The sequence below is a fragment of the Epinephelus lanceolatus genome, chromosome 4, assembly GCF_041903045.1.
Source record: "Epinephelus lanceolatus isolate andai-2023 chromosome 4, ASM4190304v1, whole genome shotgun sequence".
In the NCBI taxonomy this organism is placed as follows: domain Eukaryota; kingdom Metazoa; phylum Chordata; class Actinopteri; order Perciformes; family Serranidae; genus Epinephelus; species Epinephelus lanceolatus.
This window is the reverse complement of record NC_135737.1, coordinates 20,890,588-20,905,563: the sequence shown is the minus strand read 5'-3', so window position 1 is coordinate 20,905,563 and position 14,976 is coordinate 20,890,588. Positions and strand designations below refer to the sequence as shown.

At 41.0% G+C, this 14,976-nt stretch overlaps 1 protein-coding gene across 1 annotated transcript; it reads right to left on the bottom strand.

Annotated features, from left to right (window-relative positions):
• Window positions 1-274: 274 nt before the first annotated feature.
• On the bottom strand, window positions 275-14,168 carry samd4b (sterile alpha motif domain containing 4B). Its single transcript, XM_033630654.2, has 13 exons — window positions 13,823-14,168; window positions 11,683-12,207; window positions 11,041-11,511; window positions 10,577-10,819; window positions 10,319-10,428; window positions 9,910-9,996; window positions 9,372-9,663; window positions 9,168-9,253; window positions 8,803-8,918; window positions 8,363-8,561; window positions 7,380-7,506; window positions 4,849-4,932; window positions 275-3,202 (listed from the first exon to the last, which is right to left on the bottom strand). Exons 2-13 carry the CDS (start codon window positions 11,876-11,878, stop codon window positions 3,174-3,176), a joined length of 2,040 nt encoding a protein of 679 aa, XP_033486545.1. The 5' UTR covers window positions 11,879-12,207; window positions 13,823-14,168; the 3' UTR covers window positions 275-3,173.
• Window positions 14,169-14,976: the final 808 nt, after the last annotated feature.

Sequence of the window (14,976 nt, the reverse complement as noted above, 5' to 3'; positions counted from 1 at the left end):
ACGAAAGAGCTCCGGTTTCTTCTTAAATAAACTAATGACGTTAACAAAAAGGCGGCTAGCTCACATTAGCTTGATAAATGAACTGCTGATAGCGCGCAACCCGGAAGTAAAAAGTAATTGTAGTAATTTCTCCAGGAATGTCGGGACATAATAAGAGAAGGCTGTAACATGACAAATGAGAGCAATAAAAATAACTCCCAGCTGACTTTTAGCAGCTGCTAAAAGGCGTGTCCGATGTGCGACAAAGTAAACAGACACAAACACAAACCACAAGTGAAGTTGCAAAAGAACTGAACCTCTTTATTTGGACTGTCAATGATCCAACGGATGCTGCACTCCAGACCATTCACACATATGAGTGACAGTAAAAAAGTAGAGTAAGCATGGGATGCAAAAAGGTTCATAAAATATTAGAAAATGTCTGGGGAGTCATCAGAATTAAATATAAATTGTACAAGACAAATGTATGCAATGTAGCCTACAGCTGGCTGCATTAATTTAATAATTATGCCTGGCAGGGACATTAACATGATCTTGGGACCACTTGGTAGACGTCTCCATATGACACAGGCTCTGTACCTCCTAGTGGATGCTTGGTATGTGGAAAAATACACCAGGCTTAACTTGTTAAGTGCATTTACCCAATTCTTTTCATGCATCACTGGAATGTAAACATGGAGTAAACATATTCCTTGGCCTGTTATTAGTGTTCTGTTTACTCATAATCACATAATTTGTGGCTCAGATAGGCATTGTCACCCCCTGCTGCGTCTTTATCACGCACAGACACTCGCAGAAATCTGCTGCACTGTACCTCTGTGTCTATTTGCAGCAATACGTGTAGGCTGTCCAAAGCTACAGAGGCTATGAAAAGGATAATCTGAGCCATTGGTAACATAACACAATTGATATACAGTATATTGAAGAGTTAAAAATAAGATAGCCGATTCTTAAAGTTGTCAGCATTGTTAACTCATTGAAAGTCCTCTGTGGGCATGAGTGTGATGCTTTTTAGTAAGTCAGATCTATCCAAGAGCCTGCTCTGAAGAAATCCATGACTAGAATACTACTCAAGACCATTAAATCAACATATTGAAGATGCTGGAGCTGTGCATTTCAGGCACCACATGAACAGTTTTCAGGACATGACAGCTGACCTTTCAATCACAAGGCTAGGAAAGCTTTTCTCTCTATCACCACTGCATGACCAGAAAAGCAGGCGTTACATGCCTCATACAGTTATCACTTTGAAAAAAAAAAAACCTTGTGAGACTCCATGAATTAGGGGGGTAGAAGGCTTTGTTTTCAGGCTCTACCCAGCCAGCTCATGTGCGAGAAGGCGTCAGTTCTTTAATGTGTTACATAGTGAGACAATGGAGTATTCATGACATCGCATAACATGAATTGGGCATTATCCCAGAGAGATGTAAACAGTGACATTTAGGCGGTATAAACATACAACATTAGTTGCAAGATTTCTGCTCTCTAGCTGTTGATGACTCTGGGCACCATCAACCACCATGTCCTCTATCTACAACAGTGCTGTATTAGTGTGGCAAAACATGCGATTATAGAAAATAAGCATAAGTTATCAATATCAAGGGAGAGTAAAAAATACAATTGGAAAAAGATATCTGTAAATAACCATCTTTACTAGACAGACCTCCTATGGCTCTGCTGAAATAAAATGTGAATTCTTATCCCTGCCTTATGATGCAACCAAAAGTGATCCAAAAGTTAAGACCATATTACACATACATGCACCTCCGCTCTGCCACATTCAAAGACAGAGGCCGTATAAGACAAGTTTTTGATTCAACACTGATACCACATGATAATGTTAGGGTTCTGAGACTGAAAACACATTGAGACACAAACAGAAAGTATGGACATCGTCAAGCACCTTGAAAAAGTATGATTCATCAAATCATCACATTGGCCGTTTGAGGAAGAGGGCACTGCGAGGGTGAGGCGCTGCGCTCTGGAGCATTTATTACATGAACAAGCTTCATTTTCCAGAGCCAATCATAAGAAGGCCAGGGGGTTGAGATGGGTTTCATTTAGTTTTCTCAGCCAGCATTAGAGTGTAAATTGAAAACACTCTACCCTCCTCGCTTTTATCAATTCAATATCAAATCAGCTCTCACCAGCCCTTATTCACCCCTGTGGGGATTCCTCGGCACAAAATGAGATTCATCATCATTTATGTAGTAGGGCATAAAATAACAGAGACAAATTGCAGCTGGCATAAATTATTCGGACTGCTGTTCTTTTTTTAAAAAAAATTATACCATTCTCTTGCATTTCACTACAAATATCCTTCTCAGATTAACACAATCGCACAACTCTTCTCTTTGGCTTTGTACATTTAGAGGAGGACAGTCGCTTCTGCTTTGACTGTGTGTTTGGGGAAAACAACCAAAGGGTATGCCCGTGGTTGAGTTACAAGCTTTTCCTCAATCCTTTTGGTCCTCCCTTTCTTGCCTTTGCCTCAAAATCATGTCCTCTGGAGAGGAAAAAAAAGAACCAAGGAAAGCTGTTTAAATTTCAACCAACACCAGTCGTCACTAGCACTGGTTATATAACAATTAGTCGGGCTAGGAAGCGTATTGGTATCCGTGTATCAATACCTGTCAATAAGTGGAACCTCAGTGAGTGTATCCTAGAGCCAATTACACTTTAGTAGCTAATATCAAAGATCATTTAATGAAAGTGCCTTACTCCTGGCTGGACATTTTCTGAATCTACACATTAACTGGTGCAGGGGCTGTGGCTGTCAGTGTGTTCTGGTAAGAAGCCTTGCTCCAAGGCAGGAGAAAAAGAAGAGTAACTCATAGGGCAGAACCCCTTTAAGACAGCACCAATCCACCGTTTTTCTCTCAGACCACGGCAAACTGAGCCACTGCACATCATGTCACAGTCCTGCAGGTGACATGGAGCAGTTAGCTTTTTTTTTCCTCTGTCCTGCAATATAATAATCATCTGTATTCCATTTTTAATAAACTTAGTTGTATATAATAAAGTACAAAAATATTAGAGAACATATACACAGTTTTTTTGTCATTTTGTAGTGACTGCTTTGCCTGGTTTTCTTAAGCATACGTATATCTTTGTGCTGGGTGATGAGGAACTGAGCAGGCCTCAACTGACGTGTAGTTTTCCTTTCTTCTTTTTCATATTGTCGATGTCCGGTCTGTTCCATCTGAGGAGGAGATTGGAAATATAAATGTTTGAAGACATTTACAATCATAAAAAATACCATACCATTTACATTTAATCTGATAAGAGTAGTTAACTTTCAGACAGCTCTACTCCCTTTTCTCCATTTTCTCCCAGGAGCAGATTAAGTCATTGATGCCTTTTTATGTGTCCATGAATTTTTTTACATTCATCGCATGCATTTTTATTATATGTCAACCACTGATGTTTGCATTTCTTGTATTTATTAGATCTGTTTCTAGATAAAAGCAGCTCCTTTTATACATTGGGGAATTGCTTTGTAAATAGTATAAAACTGAATGTGTAACATCTCATTTGTTTCAACAGTCGTGAATAAATTCCAGTGTATATGTCCCTGCTATTTGATCTTTGACATCCAGAAAGTAAGCCAAAGTAACTACGTTTACTTGCACATTAATATTCCACTATAAATCAACATATTGCAATATTCTAAATTTGATGCCATTAATGTGAACATATTTCAGTTGGATTTTCTGAATTAGGCCTTTTTCTGAATGCAGTATTTTCTGATGAAGACATGGGATATGCTGAGATTATTCAGGTTTTAGGATTTTTCTTTGGACATGTATACAGCGCATTGGGAACATGTGTCTCAATTTAAGATTTTACTGCCATTTGCTGTTTACTGTCTGCTCTGTACGATGTCATAGATGCCCTCTACACAACAAACTAACCAGCAGTTTGCAAAGCTGGGGTAGAGATGTATGTTCAAATTAAAAGCCCACATTTCTGGTTGGGAAGAGAAACACACCTGCTTTTAAACATTAGGAAAGACTTGGACATGAATAGGTTTTCAGATATTTGCTAATGTCGCATCACTGACCTTTTCAAAAAGGGCTGTTGAATGAGTAAAAGAGGGAAGACTTCTGTTTTGACACAAAGAGGCAAAGTGGCACAAGCAGCTCCTGTGGTCCTACTTTTCCATATTTTGGCATGATAAACAATATGCATGGGCACATTAATCTGACTATGCATGGCTGCATGTATATGGGAATATTAGTCCAATAGTCACTTTGTCACCATGTAAACAGCCTGGTAGGAATATTGTCTTTTAGGAATAAGGGCAAAAAACGGAATATTCTGTGCATGTAAACGTAGTCAACATGAATTTCAGATTGTTCACACAGATACAATCCTATCAAACTCACAATGAAGTGTTCATGCAGCAGGGATACCTTTCTACGTCATTCACAGAGTAAAATAATACAGAGCTACCGTCCCTTAATCTTCTTTGACACGATCATGCAAATTTTGTCATTCAAGTACACCATATGATGCACAGAGGTGAGTATGTGTCATTCTCTCTCCACAATAGGACCCAGACTGTGACTTGACTAATGATATTGTATAATTCAGATGCTATGAAAAATTAATACACAACATAACTAATTAAATATGAATGATAAAAGTCATCAGACTTTTTTTGTCTCTATTGCGTGGCAGAAGTTGTGTGTGAAAAATATTGTTATCCCTGATGGACACAAACTGTTCACTAAATCCTTTCTGTCATGACCTAATTGTAAGAAGGTGTTTTTGTCTAGTTGGTAGTTTAGTGTGAGGTTTGCCAGCCAGTGGCCTATTTAGTACTGAGCTGCTGAGGACACTTACCCCCTAAGGCATGCTCTGTCATACTGAGGCACAGTGACTCCAGCGTGGGGTTGATCTCCAGGTCAGCACCTGGAACTTGGCATTCTGTGGGAATGAGTGGAAAGAGTCTCAGATTAAAGGAAGAGTGAGGTTCATATTATTGTCAAATTTCAATAAAATCTTTTTTTTTTTTTTTACACTATAAATTTAAAAAGCAACTGTGTTGTTTTTTTCATTCAAAATAAAGAATGTCCAAGGAAAAGAACAGGTGCAATTATAAGGACACTATTATGCCTTGTCATGATTAAAGATCAAGTGTATAGGATTTAATGGCATCTAGTGGTGAGGTTGCAGATAACCTTAACATAACTACAAAAATGTATAATTTTAATTCAATTAATACTCCTTCAAGTGTGTAGGACTCAAGGGGGTAACTGTAATTCTCAAAAGTATTTTTAATAAAACATATTTATTTCTATTAAATGACAATGACTTTAGTATCATCTGCACAGAACCAAACTATGTACAGCACACCAGCACAGTGGTTTCATTACTCACTCTATTTTCCTCACATTGACAAAGTGCTATGGTGCTAATGCACCGTTCACACATTTCCTTAAAATAAACTAAGTGCCAAGTAAATGTTACAGCATGTTGGAAAGAACTCGGGGTAGAAAGAGTGCATAACTACTGCTGAAACATGCCATGAACTGATGAACAGTATGATGATCAGTTTGATCAAAAAGTAACTTGCAGTCATGATGCTGTCTGATACAAATAAAGGTGAGGTACCCAAGTTACATGGCTTAAGTCAAGAGTGTGTTGTGTGTTTTGTGTTTGGCGTGAGTCACAGCTAACATTTCACTTGCTTACAAAACCAAAATGTAATCAAAAGCAGTCACTCAAGACACACTTGAGCTGTATTCTGATGTCAGGAGTAAACTGCCATTTGTCTCGAGTGGATGCAGACGGGATACATAATACATGTCTGAGGAGGGACGGAGTGTGAGTGAGCTTGAAAGTGAAACCTCAGAACACAGGCCAGCGACGGCCATTTGGGTGTCAAGTTTGACCCTTGACTGATCTTTAACTCAGCTGCAAGACTGTGCAGTGATGAGTGATGTCTAGACATGTTTTGAAAGGATCAATTTGGAGAAGCCAGAGGAACACATCACTAAACTCTGTTGAAATACTTGTCTCTTTATTATTATTACAAAGTACACATCTTTCAATAGAACAGAGAAGAGGGAAGTTACTGGAGTATCATCCAAGCATCAAGTGAACTCCTAGAATCTTGCCTATTTTTTTGTCTATGTGTATGTGCTGTATCTGTTACAGTAAACTTGGAAATTGTGAAATAGTTCTGTAATCCTTTTTTTCTATAGTGAGGTTTTATAAGATAATTTGTATTGAACTTTAAAAATGCAATACTATGAAATACCTCTTAATCAATTTTAACAACTGATGTGAGTATGTGCACTACAGGGAGTAAATTAAAAGCCAGGGAGGCAGCAAAGTATTTAGTTTTTCTGGGGATTATTTAAATTGAAACAAAACAGTAAGGTGCTTCCTGACGGCCAAATGGTTGGGGCGCACATCTCTGTTTCAGTTCTGGCCAAGGGCGGGTGTTGACATACCCTCCTCTCTCCCCTTGTTTCCTGTTTTTCCTGTCTGTACTGCTTTATCCAGTGAAAGCAAAAATGCCAAAAAATAGTGTTAAAAAACAACAAACACCTAGATGTGAGGTGAACATCGCATGTCATGTGGGTGCTAGGCACGTCAGTTCTAGTTACTGAAGCATGGTGTACAGACAAAGGTGCTATAAACAAAACATCATCCTATCAGACACAGTCCTGTGGTTAGAACAGAGCCTTCCCCATTTAAAACTAAAACAAGAGTATAAAGTAGCGAGAGCCCCTGGCTGCAGACATGGAAACTGTAGCATTGCTGGGTTCATACATCTGTTTAAGTTATGAATTTTTGGCTTTCATACAGAATGCTTTGCGATGGAAATGTTCTATGCAGGCTCTGTTGAAAAATAGCAGGACCATTACAGATGAATTTGCAATGCTCATGTCTGGCATCTGGCACACAAGACAAGGCAACCATAAAGTTATGTGTATTGTACAAGGTGACAGATTGTTTATTGCTACATGCCGCTATGCTGTCTTGTTATTTTGCCCTTGGCACAGCAGGAGAGCACCTCTCTGGCTTGGCATCTGACCAAATGGCCTTTTTTACCTTTTTTATCAAAGTTGTGTAGCTTGAGTTGCTCACAAAAGTCACTATCTGTCAAGTGTGCCACTTCTAAATAATTTCTGTCCCATTAACCATTTCCAGTTTAGCTTAAAAAATTAATTCTACTTTAAAAATGAATGGAGTCCTAGATACACAACGTGAAGCACACAACAGTGTGAGAAAATGTGAACAGGAGATTAAGAACAGCAAGACTTACAGATGTAGTTTTGCCAAAGAATACAGTATATCGAAATGTAAACAAAGACAGGAATAGACTTATAAAAGAGAACAAGAGGCTTTAACTCATACAATACCTTGCTGCTGGAACATGAGCATGGTTTGTGGGGAAGTGTGGACAGGGAGTGAGTGGGTCCGCTGCACAGAGCTGCGACTCTGACTTGGCATGCTGTTACTGCCCCCAGGGTTGGCAAACCACAGGTTCTATAGAGGAAAACACAAGTTCTCATTAGGGAGATGCCACTCATCCTCGGAGGCTGACGGGGGTTTGCTTATCTTTCAGCTAAGTCATTAAACAGGATCTCTTCAAGGTATGATAATGAATCAATTCATATCAAAATGTGATCCCTAACCTCGTGTGCTGTCGTCATGTATACTGATTAAACTGCCAAAATCTCCTGTTATTTCACTTGTTTTCCTTTAAGAACAAATGTTTACTAAGGCCTATTATGACTCCTTGGGCATGACACCATGCAGGTCAACACCTTAAGACATAGTGAAGGTTCAATAGGGCTGGCATGATATCAGATTTTCACTACACGATTATCGTGGACAGAAGATTTCACAATGACGATATTATCTCAATGTGTATAGAAATTTTGAAATAATAATAATGCTATCAGTTTGCTTTGTCTCTTTTTCTGGCAAATGAATAACACTCAAAATACAAGTGTGGTGGAGAGAGTGTCTGTAACTTTAAGTGTACAAAATCATTCAAAAAGAGCAGTTACACTTAATAGAGAAAAGGCAACCACGTTGCTTTGGGGAAGGTAGACAAAGCGATATTATTGTGTGTGTTATTAACACAATATCAATATTTCATTTTTAAATATCATAGTTATTGCAGGTACCCTTAAGGGACATATTGGAGAAAAACTCAGGGCAACACAACTTGCAGAAAATACTACTTAGTCACAAAATTCAAAGTCATGTTACTACTTAAAGCTGTGTAGTAAAGGTTTTCCTTCAACTTAATTATAATAGTATGATCCGTTTTGTTCACAGTTTCATGTGTCACATACTGTTGTTGAAATGCTCATCCACTGACAGGAATACTGACTTGTCTACCCTGGCCTGCCAGCGCAGGATTAGTGAGTGTGTGGCGTGGAGATGCTCCCCCAATCCCGCCGGGACTCAGAAGACCGATGCGCCCGGCTGGGAGTCCACGAGGAGTCATCTGGAACTGCCTTTGTCCCCGCCGCCCTACAACTCCACTCACAGAGCCTGCTGTGGGGAGGGAATTGGACCCATAGGTCCAGCTGGGTTAAAAAAAACAAACAAAAAAGAACAAACATCAGAAATCAATGAGAGTTAAGAGAGCTGTTACGGCTCCTTCCTATGAAAAGGTGATTTTTGAACGGGGTAGAAGAAAGTGAAAGAGAATCAAAGTAAAAGTTAGACAGTAGGGGTGAGTGCAGGGAGAATGTAACATTCAGCCTGTCTGACATCTCCCCCGCTGAAGAGGGAGATCAAAGGTAAAGAAGGCCAGCGGAGTCTCACCCTTTCTGTCGGTACACAGGCATGTCCAGCATAGCTTTCCGAGGGAACAGGCGGAGCAGTTTGAGGACCTGCTGCTTCCAGGAGACCAGCCTTTTCTTGTGAGTTTCTGTGAAAGCCTGCCACAGAGAAAAAGACAGCAGAAGAAAAAAAGGCATCAGAATTTCAAAGAGCACTAACAGAGCTTCAGCAGATGCTTCTGGAATTTGTGATTTTCAAAGGAAAAGTTTTTTTTTCTTCCTTTCAGGAGAAAAAACACTATTAACACTATTTTTAATAATTTAATATTTCTAAGGCACTATTTATAGTGCTGTTAGACTACCAGTGGGTGCATTTACAACAATGCCCAAATGACCTCATGTCCTCACCTCGTGTGTCAGACACTTCTCAATGAGCTGAAGGTAACAGCTGATATTCTCCTCATCTGGCCTTGACACTAGCAGCTGGGTGCACACTGAAACAAAAAGAAGCCTGGGCTTATTTTATATCCATTAAGCACATTTAGAGGGATCTGAGGGAACTGTGTGCACGTATAATCACTTTCAATCTGGGAAAAAACATCTTACTCTTACCTTTACCCATAACACGAGTGAACTGTCCCGCAATGTCGCCGTCTGAGATGGGTGTGGCTGAGGAGTCTCCATCACAGGGAGGTGGGTTGTGGGACTGGAAGCCCTCTGAGGCCGGCTCTTTATCTGCTCCTGTTTTTGTGGCGTCTGAAGTGGAGGTGGCTGTGTCCGGGGTGGTGGCCGCGTCCAGGGCAGTCTGTGACGCACCGGGTGGGCTGTAGGCCTTGATGGGTGTGATGATGATCTGTTGCAGCTCTTGGAGTGCGTTACGCAGGTTTCCCCCTTCCAAAATATCCTGCCATGAGATGATATTAGTGTCACATGTTGTATAAGCAACTCAGAGATACGCTTTGTACAGATTTCATTGAGTCCTGCTCTGTGTCTGCCTCTGTGCAGAATGTAAATTTCTCCATGTCACATGACCATCGAGTGCATACTCAAGTGCATTTTTGATTAACACAAGTGAAAAGTCATCAAGGAAGAACACTGTTATATAATTTTTTTTAGCACGGGAAGACGAACACCATCTCATCTGAATTACCTTTTCTAAAGACTTGAGCACACTCTGCCTCTCTCGCAGTTTCTGGATACTTAAGGCGATCTTATGTCGTGCTCCTTTAGTGACATTCTAAAAAGGGGAGAGAGAATGTAACAAGACACTGTGAGAAGCAGGCGAGTCATTTCTTGTGGCAACACTGTGCAATTTATACAGTTACTAAATAACAAACCTAATCACCATTTGTTTCATTAAAGCCAAGGGGCAGAGGCAAAATCACACCATTTGTATGTTTGACTGGCTCAATATAACTGTAGGGTGCATCACTTAATTTCATGCCTCATTGAGAGTTGATGTATCATCAGGTTCGAGGACAGTAATGTTCACAAATTGATAAGGAGGGTGGAGTAATCAAAGCCCAGCCCCAGAGTATGTAAAAGGGAGACTTAAAAACCTGCGACTCCAGGTGGTGCTCTGTGAGAATCATCATCTCCTCATAGGTCATCTGGGAAAAAAGTGATGCATATTTATGAAGGCGGAGACTCTTCAACCATGCGGGAACATCTAGAACAAATACACACCAAGGGACAAAAAAAAAAAAAAAAGGATGTTACATTTCGGCTTATATCACCACAGCTGTTGGCTGTGTGCGGCTGTTACCAGAGCAAAATGCTGTGAGCGCCCTTGGCTCAGTTCAGTTATGAACTCTGACCTTTCATGCCACTGCCATCCTCCTGGAAGGTGTTGCGAGCGGAGCCCTGTTCTTCTGTCTGCTCGCTGCCCGAGGAGGCAACACTGCTCTGGGGTGAAAGGGGTGCGTGGTCTGTGAGAATGAAGTTCTGTCGACCCCCTGCGTCATCCTGGCTAACCCACTCAGAGCCACAAGCCTGAGGACTGGAGGGAATAACGGACATGGACTTCTTCAGAGGGCTAGGCTGCATCTGCCCACCCAGACCTGGCAAGGGAAACAATCAATTTTAGGAACAACAGTAATTTCTGGAAAACTCCTTCAGAAGAAAATTAATACAGGTTAACACTAAGACCTGAGAAATGCATACTGTTTTCACAATATGGTAGATGTCTACAGTGGTCTCATAGTGGTCTCATATCCCTCTTTAAACCTATTTCCTCATGTTTTCACCCATTTCATAAAACGAGGAGAATGAGAAACAATACCTGTGTTATTGCTGTTGATGGGAGACGACATCCCGCCTGGGAAAGGCATGTGTCCGTTCTGGCCTGCTGGAGACGTGCTAGATGAAGGGGACTTGTCGTGCCAGGCGAGGCCAGGGTCCAGAGCCTCAGCAGAGCTGGGCCATTCATCTGAGCCCTGACGTGGGTGGTAGGGGCTAGAAGGGGCCCGGGGTGCGTAGCCACTGGATAGGTGCTCCTCCAGGTGGTTGAGCCACATGGCCAGAGAGGTGCGGTCATCCAGTGTGGTGGCAGGGTGGATGAGCGCGTAGGACAGCAGCTGCCTGCTTTCTTCTACAAACAGGCTACTCTCAATAGTGTGACTCAACACCTTCTGCAGCAGCTTCATGTACTCACATTTGGCCTCGCTGTTGCGTGGCTGCAGCAGAGGCAGGTGGGACAGCAGCAAGGACACAACCTTCTCCTTCGGCTCCTGATGCCACTGGCTGACAATTGCTAATGATAAAGGGCAAACAGAGAATTTCACCAGCCATTAATCTTTTATTACTGTATGAATTAAGGTCTTCTTCTATTTTAGGAGAAGATAGAACAAATAGTGCCCCATAATCATATATCATTGTTAAGATATGACAAAACACTCTCATACAACAAAAATCTCTCAGCTACCTGCATTGTTGGCCTCAGCTTCTAGGATGTGGATCTCTGTGCAGTCTGCCAGCCAGTGTTCAAGGCAGATGTGTAAGAAGCGAGCCTGGGTGCGGGACACCCTCTTCAGGAGGGACAACAGTGCCACCGTCTGTTCACACTCATTCCAGCCCTTGAACCAATCTGTGAGGATACCTACCTGGTCTCGGAACATCATGGCGTGTCTCCTCAGTAAGGAGAACAGGAATGTGTGGATGGGGAGGGGGGTACTGAAAAGACTGCTCTCGCAGACACAGGCAGTATCAGTCACACCCCGCACAGCGGGGTTGTATTTGCAACAGTCCTGGGATCCCCTCAGACTGGACCGAGGGGCCCTCACATGGTTCAGGTGCAGACACAACTGCAGACACCGATGTCGTATGGACTGTTGGGAAGATGTATTTTTATGTGAGGCTGAAAGTGTGTGTCAACTGTAGTTTGTAATGACACAAACAGGAAAAGCTTGGTTTTTCACTCTGGCATGGTCAGGATCACATCATCTGCACTCTATTAAATCAACAAACAGACAAAGAGGGAAAACTTAGATGACAATTCAACCAATGTCTACTTCAATTTTAAAATCATAACCAAGATTAAGTCGATCTATTCATACCACAGAATTAGTACTGGAAAATCTCTCCCGGTGTTTTAGACAGACTTGCATGGGGACATACATTTCTCTGCCCCAAATTTGCAAATAGGAGTCAGAATTTTCATAAATGATGGAGATGAATCATCAGCTTCAGTGAGTGACAAACTGATTACACAGTGAAAATACTTAAGATAGTATATAAATAAGAGATTATGTCACACACAGCCAATATAGGACAGACATACAACAACTTCTATAATAGGCAAAAAAAATGGTGAAATGATATATGACATCAAATTGAACTTTTCCATACAAAATGAACTCCGTAAGTATGAGAAATACCAAAAAACATCTCAGTTTTAACTGTGACTGTAAGAATATTATTTGAGGTAAGCTTTTATTTATAACTTTATCACTTCATACACACTCTCCTCATACCATAATGATTAAGGCACAAGTCATTCACAAAAGGTGTGCCAAACACCTTATCCTAAAGATAACAGTCCAGGTCATTAAAGCTGAGAGTAATGCTTACCACAACACACTAAAATAGGCTGCTATCCAAAGACTAAGGGCTGCTATTAATGCCATGTATTTACAACAGCTAGTTATAACTCAAAAAGTAGAACACAAACATAGTCACAAACCAGTAAGGGTATGCTAACATGCTGCCAAAGCTACTGATTCCCAACACTAAACGGTAGCACCTGTAACATTGTCAGATATTATTTTGATTATAGAACAAACCTGAGTGTCTGACTATGGGCTCAGGTCAGCAGACTGTTGTTATGGTCACCCCTCAATTAGGTTTACTAAGTTGAAACAAGCTAACATTACATCAGGCAGCCTAGCATTAGTTAGCAGTTAGCCAGAGTTAGCCAGGCCCAGTGATGTTACCCCCGAAGCAGACTGCTCAACACAGTATAGACTTTTAATAGCAGAAGTATCACACCAAGATGTTTCGATGCCTCATTTTACCACGCCAAAAGTCACGTGACCACCCAAAACCAGGCCCCTTAAAGTACGCCTCAGTGTTCAGCTATAGATTCTGCTTACAGTGACTCGTTATGTAGAGCAAGTTTTAACTTAACAAAGTCACAATAATGAAAGCATAAGATCGCTAACTAACTGTTTCATCATGGTCTCGGATTTAATCCACCGATATTCAGATGCAATACAAGGGGCTTGTCCAGCAGGTGTCGCCATTTTGACTGTATCAAATGCTACGAAACAGTGAACCATTTTTAACACACAATTGCCTCATAGTGATTCAGTGCTTCAGAAAGCTTCGTTTCCCCCAACACTAGTTTGGTCGGCCTAGTCACTAATAAGGGATTCAAGATTTGTATTGTTGTTTTTTTCGTTAACAGTGTTGCTAACCATTTTCTCCGTTTCGTACTTCAGTGTTAGCGGTGCAAACAGGGACGTTAAAACGCAGTTTTTATCGACAGCAGGTTGTAGCTAGTTGACTAGGTAAAGTTATGCGAGTTGTGATTAACAAGAAACAGACTCAAAAGGTTTGTTGTTTACCTTTGTCAGTTGTCACTGGTTAGCGAGCCAGGCTAAAGTGCTAATGCATAGCTAGCTCGACGGTAGGATAGGGAGAGCTAAGTGCTAGCGCTAGCTTCTTAGCTAGCAAGTTTTGCTAATAGATGCAATAACGTTAGCTTAGCTGAAAGAAGCGTAGATTTCGATCCCATACGAGGTATTCCTTAAGGATATTCCGTTACGGTGGCAAGCTCCCGTGGTTTCAAACAGGCCATGGTAAATAATGTGTGTACAAAATGTTTATTGCAATGCAGAATATAAAGAGTGTACGCCTGGAGAAATCTACTTCGATTTTGAGTTGACGCAAGACGTGAGTGCGACGTCACACGTCTGGACGGTACGTAATGTTTTGTCCCGCCCACTGTCTGGTAAATAAAAAGGCCCCGAGCTGTAACTCCCGTTCATGGACGAACTGAAGTGAAGTAAACATGTCTTATGTTTTTCTTGAAGCAGAATTTGGCGCTATGATCATGGTTGTATGAAAAGAACAAAATAAATCCAGACCTGACAACCTAAGTGACTGTGTGTTACTTATCAGAGGAGGTTGATGGCTGGGATGTGACTTAATTTTTATTTATCATAACCCTCCCTGAAGCTACAAATATTTTTCCTTGAGCCTCCCTGAGTGACTGGGGGAAATGCATGACCCTCCCTTCACCATAAATAACCATATTTTTTAATATTCACACCAAATGTACAGTAGGTATTGGAGCCAATGCAACAAGCAACCAGCACAGGAGTGAGTTATCCCTAAAAAAAAAAACAAACAAAACAAAAAAAAAAAAACAAGCTGAAATCATAAACAAAATCCAGATCCTCCTTACAAATTGCATCACCACGTAAGCTGTTGTGCACTTCAGCAGAATATGGGTGCATGACCGCCACACAAATCCAAGAAAACTTAATAAGCCTACACACAAATAGCTTCCATACACACATCACAGTGCATACAAAGCCAGCATTAGCAACATGTGCATATAATTACAGTTCTCCCAAATAAACATGTAACAGCGTAGCAGCAAATGCCAGAATAATATCAGTAACCCAGCACAGCAGCTGATTTTTAAAACTTACCCTTTGATGATCAAAAGTTTAAAATTAGATTTGAAAATCCTGGAGTTATCCTGTATGTATCC

Bases quoted from the DNA above. Each gene is read 5' to 3' on its own strand.
- samd4b (XM_033630654.2), bottom strand. From the start codon at position 11,878: ATGATGTTCCGAGACCAGGTAGGTATCCTCACAGATTGGTTCAAGGGC. The intron at 9,664-9,909 runs GTAATTCAGATG...ATCTCATGGCAG, and splicing joins TGCTCAAGTCTTTAGAAAAG to GATATTTTGGAAGGGGGAAA. The intron at 8,562-8,802 runs GTGAGACTCCGC...TTTTTAACCCAG, and splicing joins CCTGTGTACCGACAGAAAGG to CTGGACCTATGGGTCCAATT.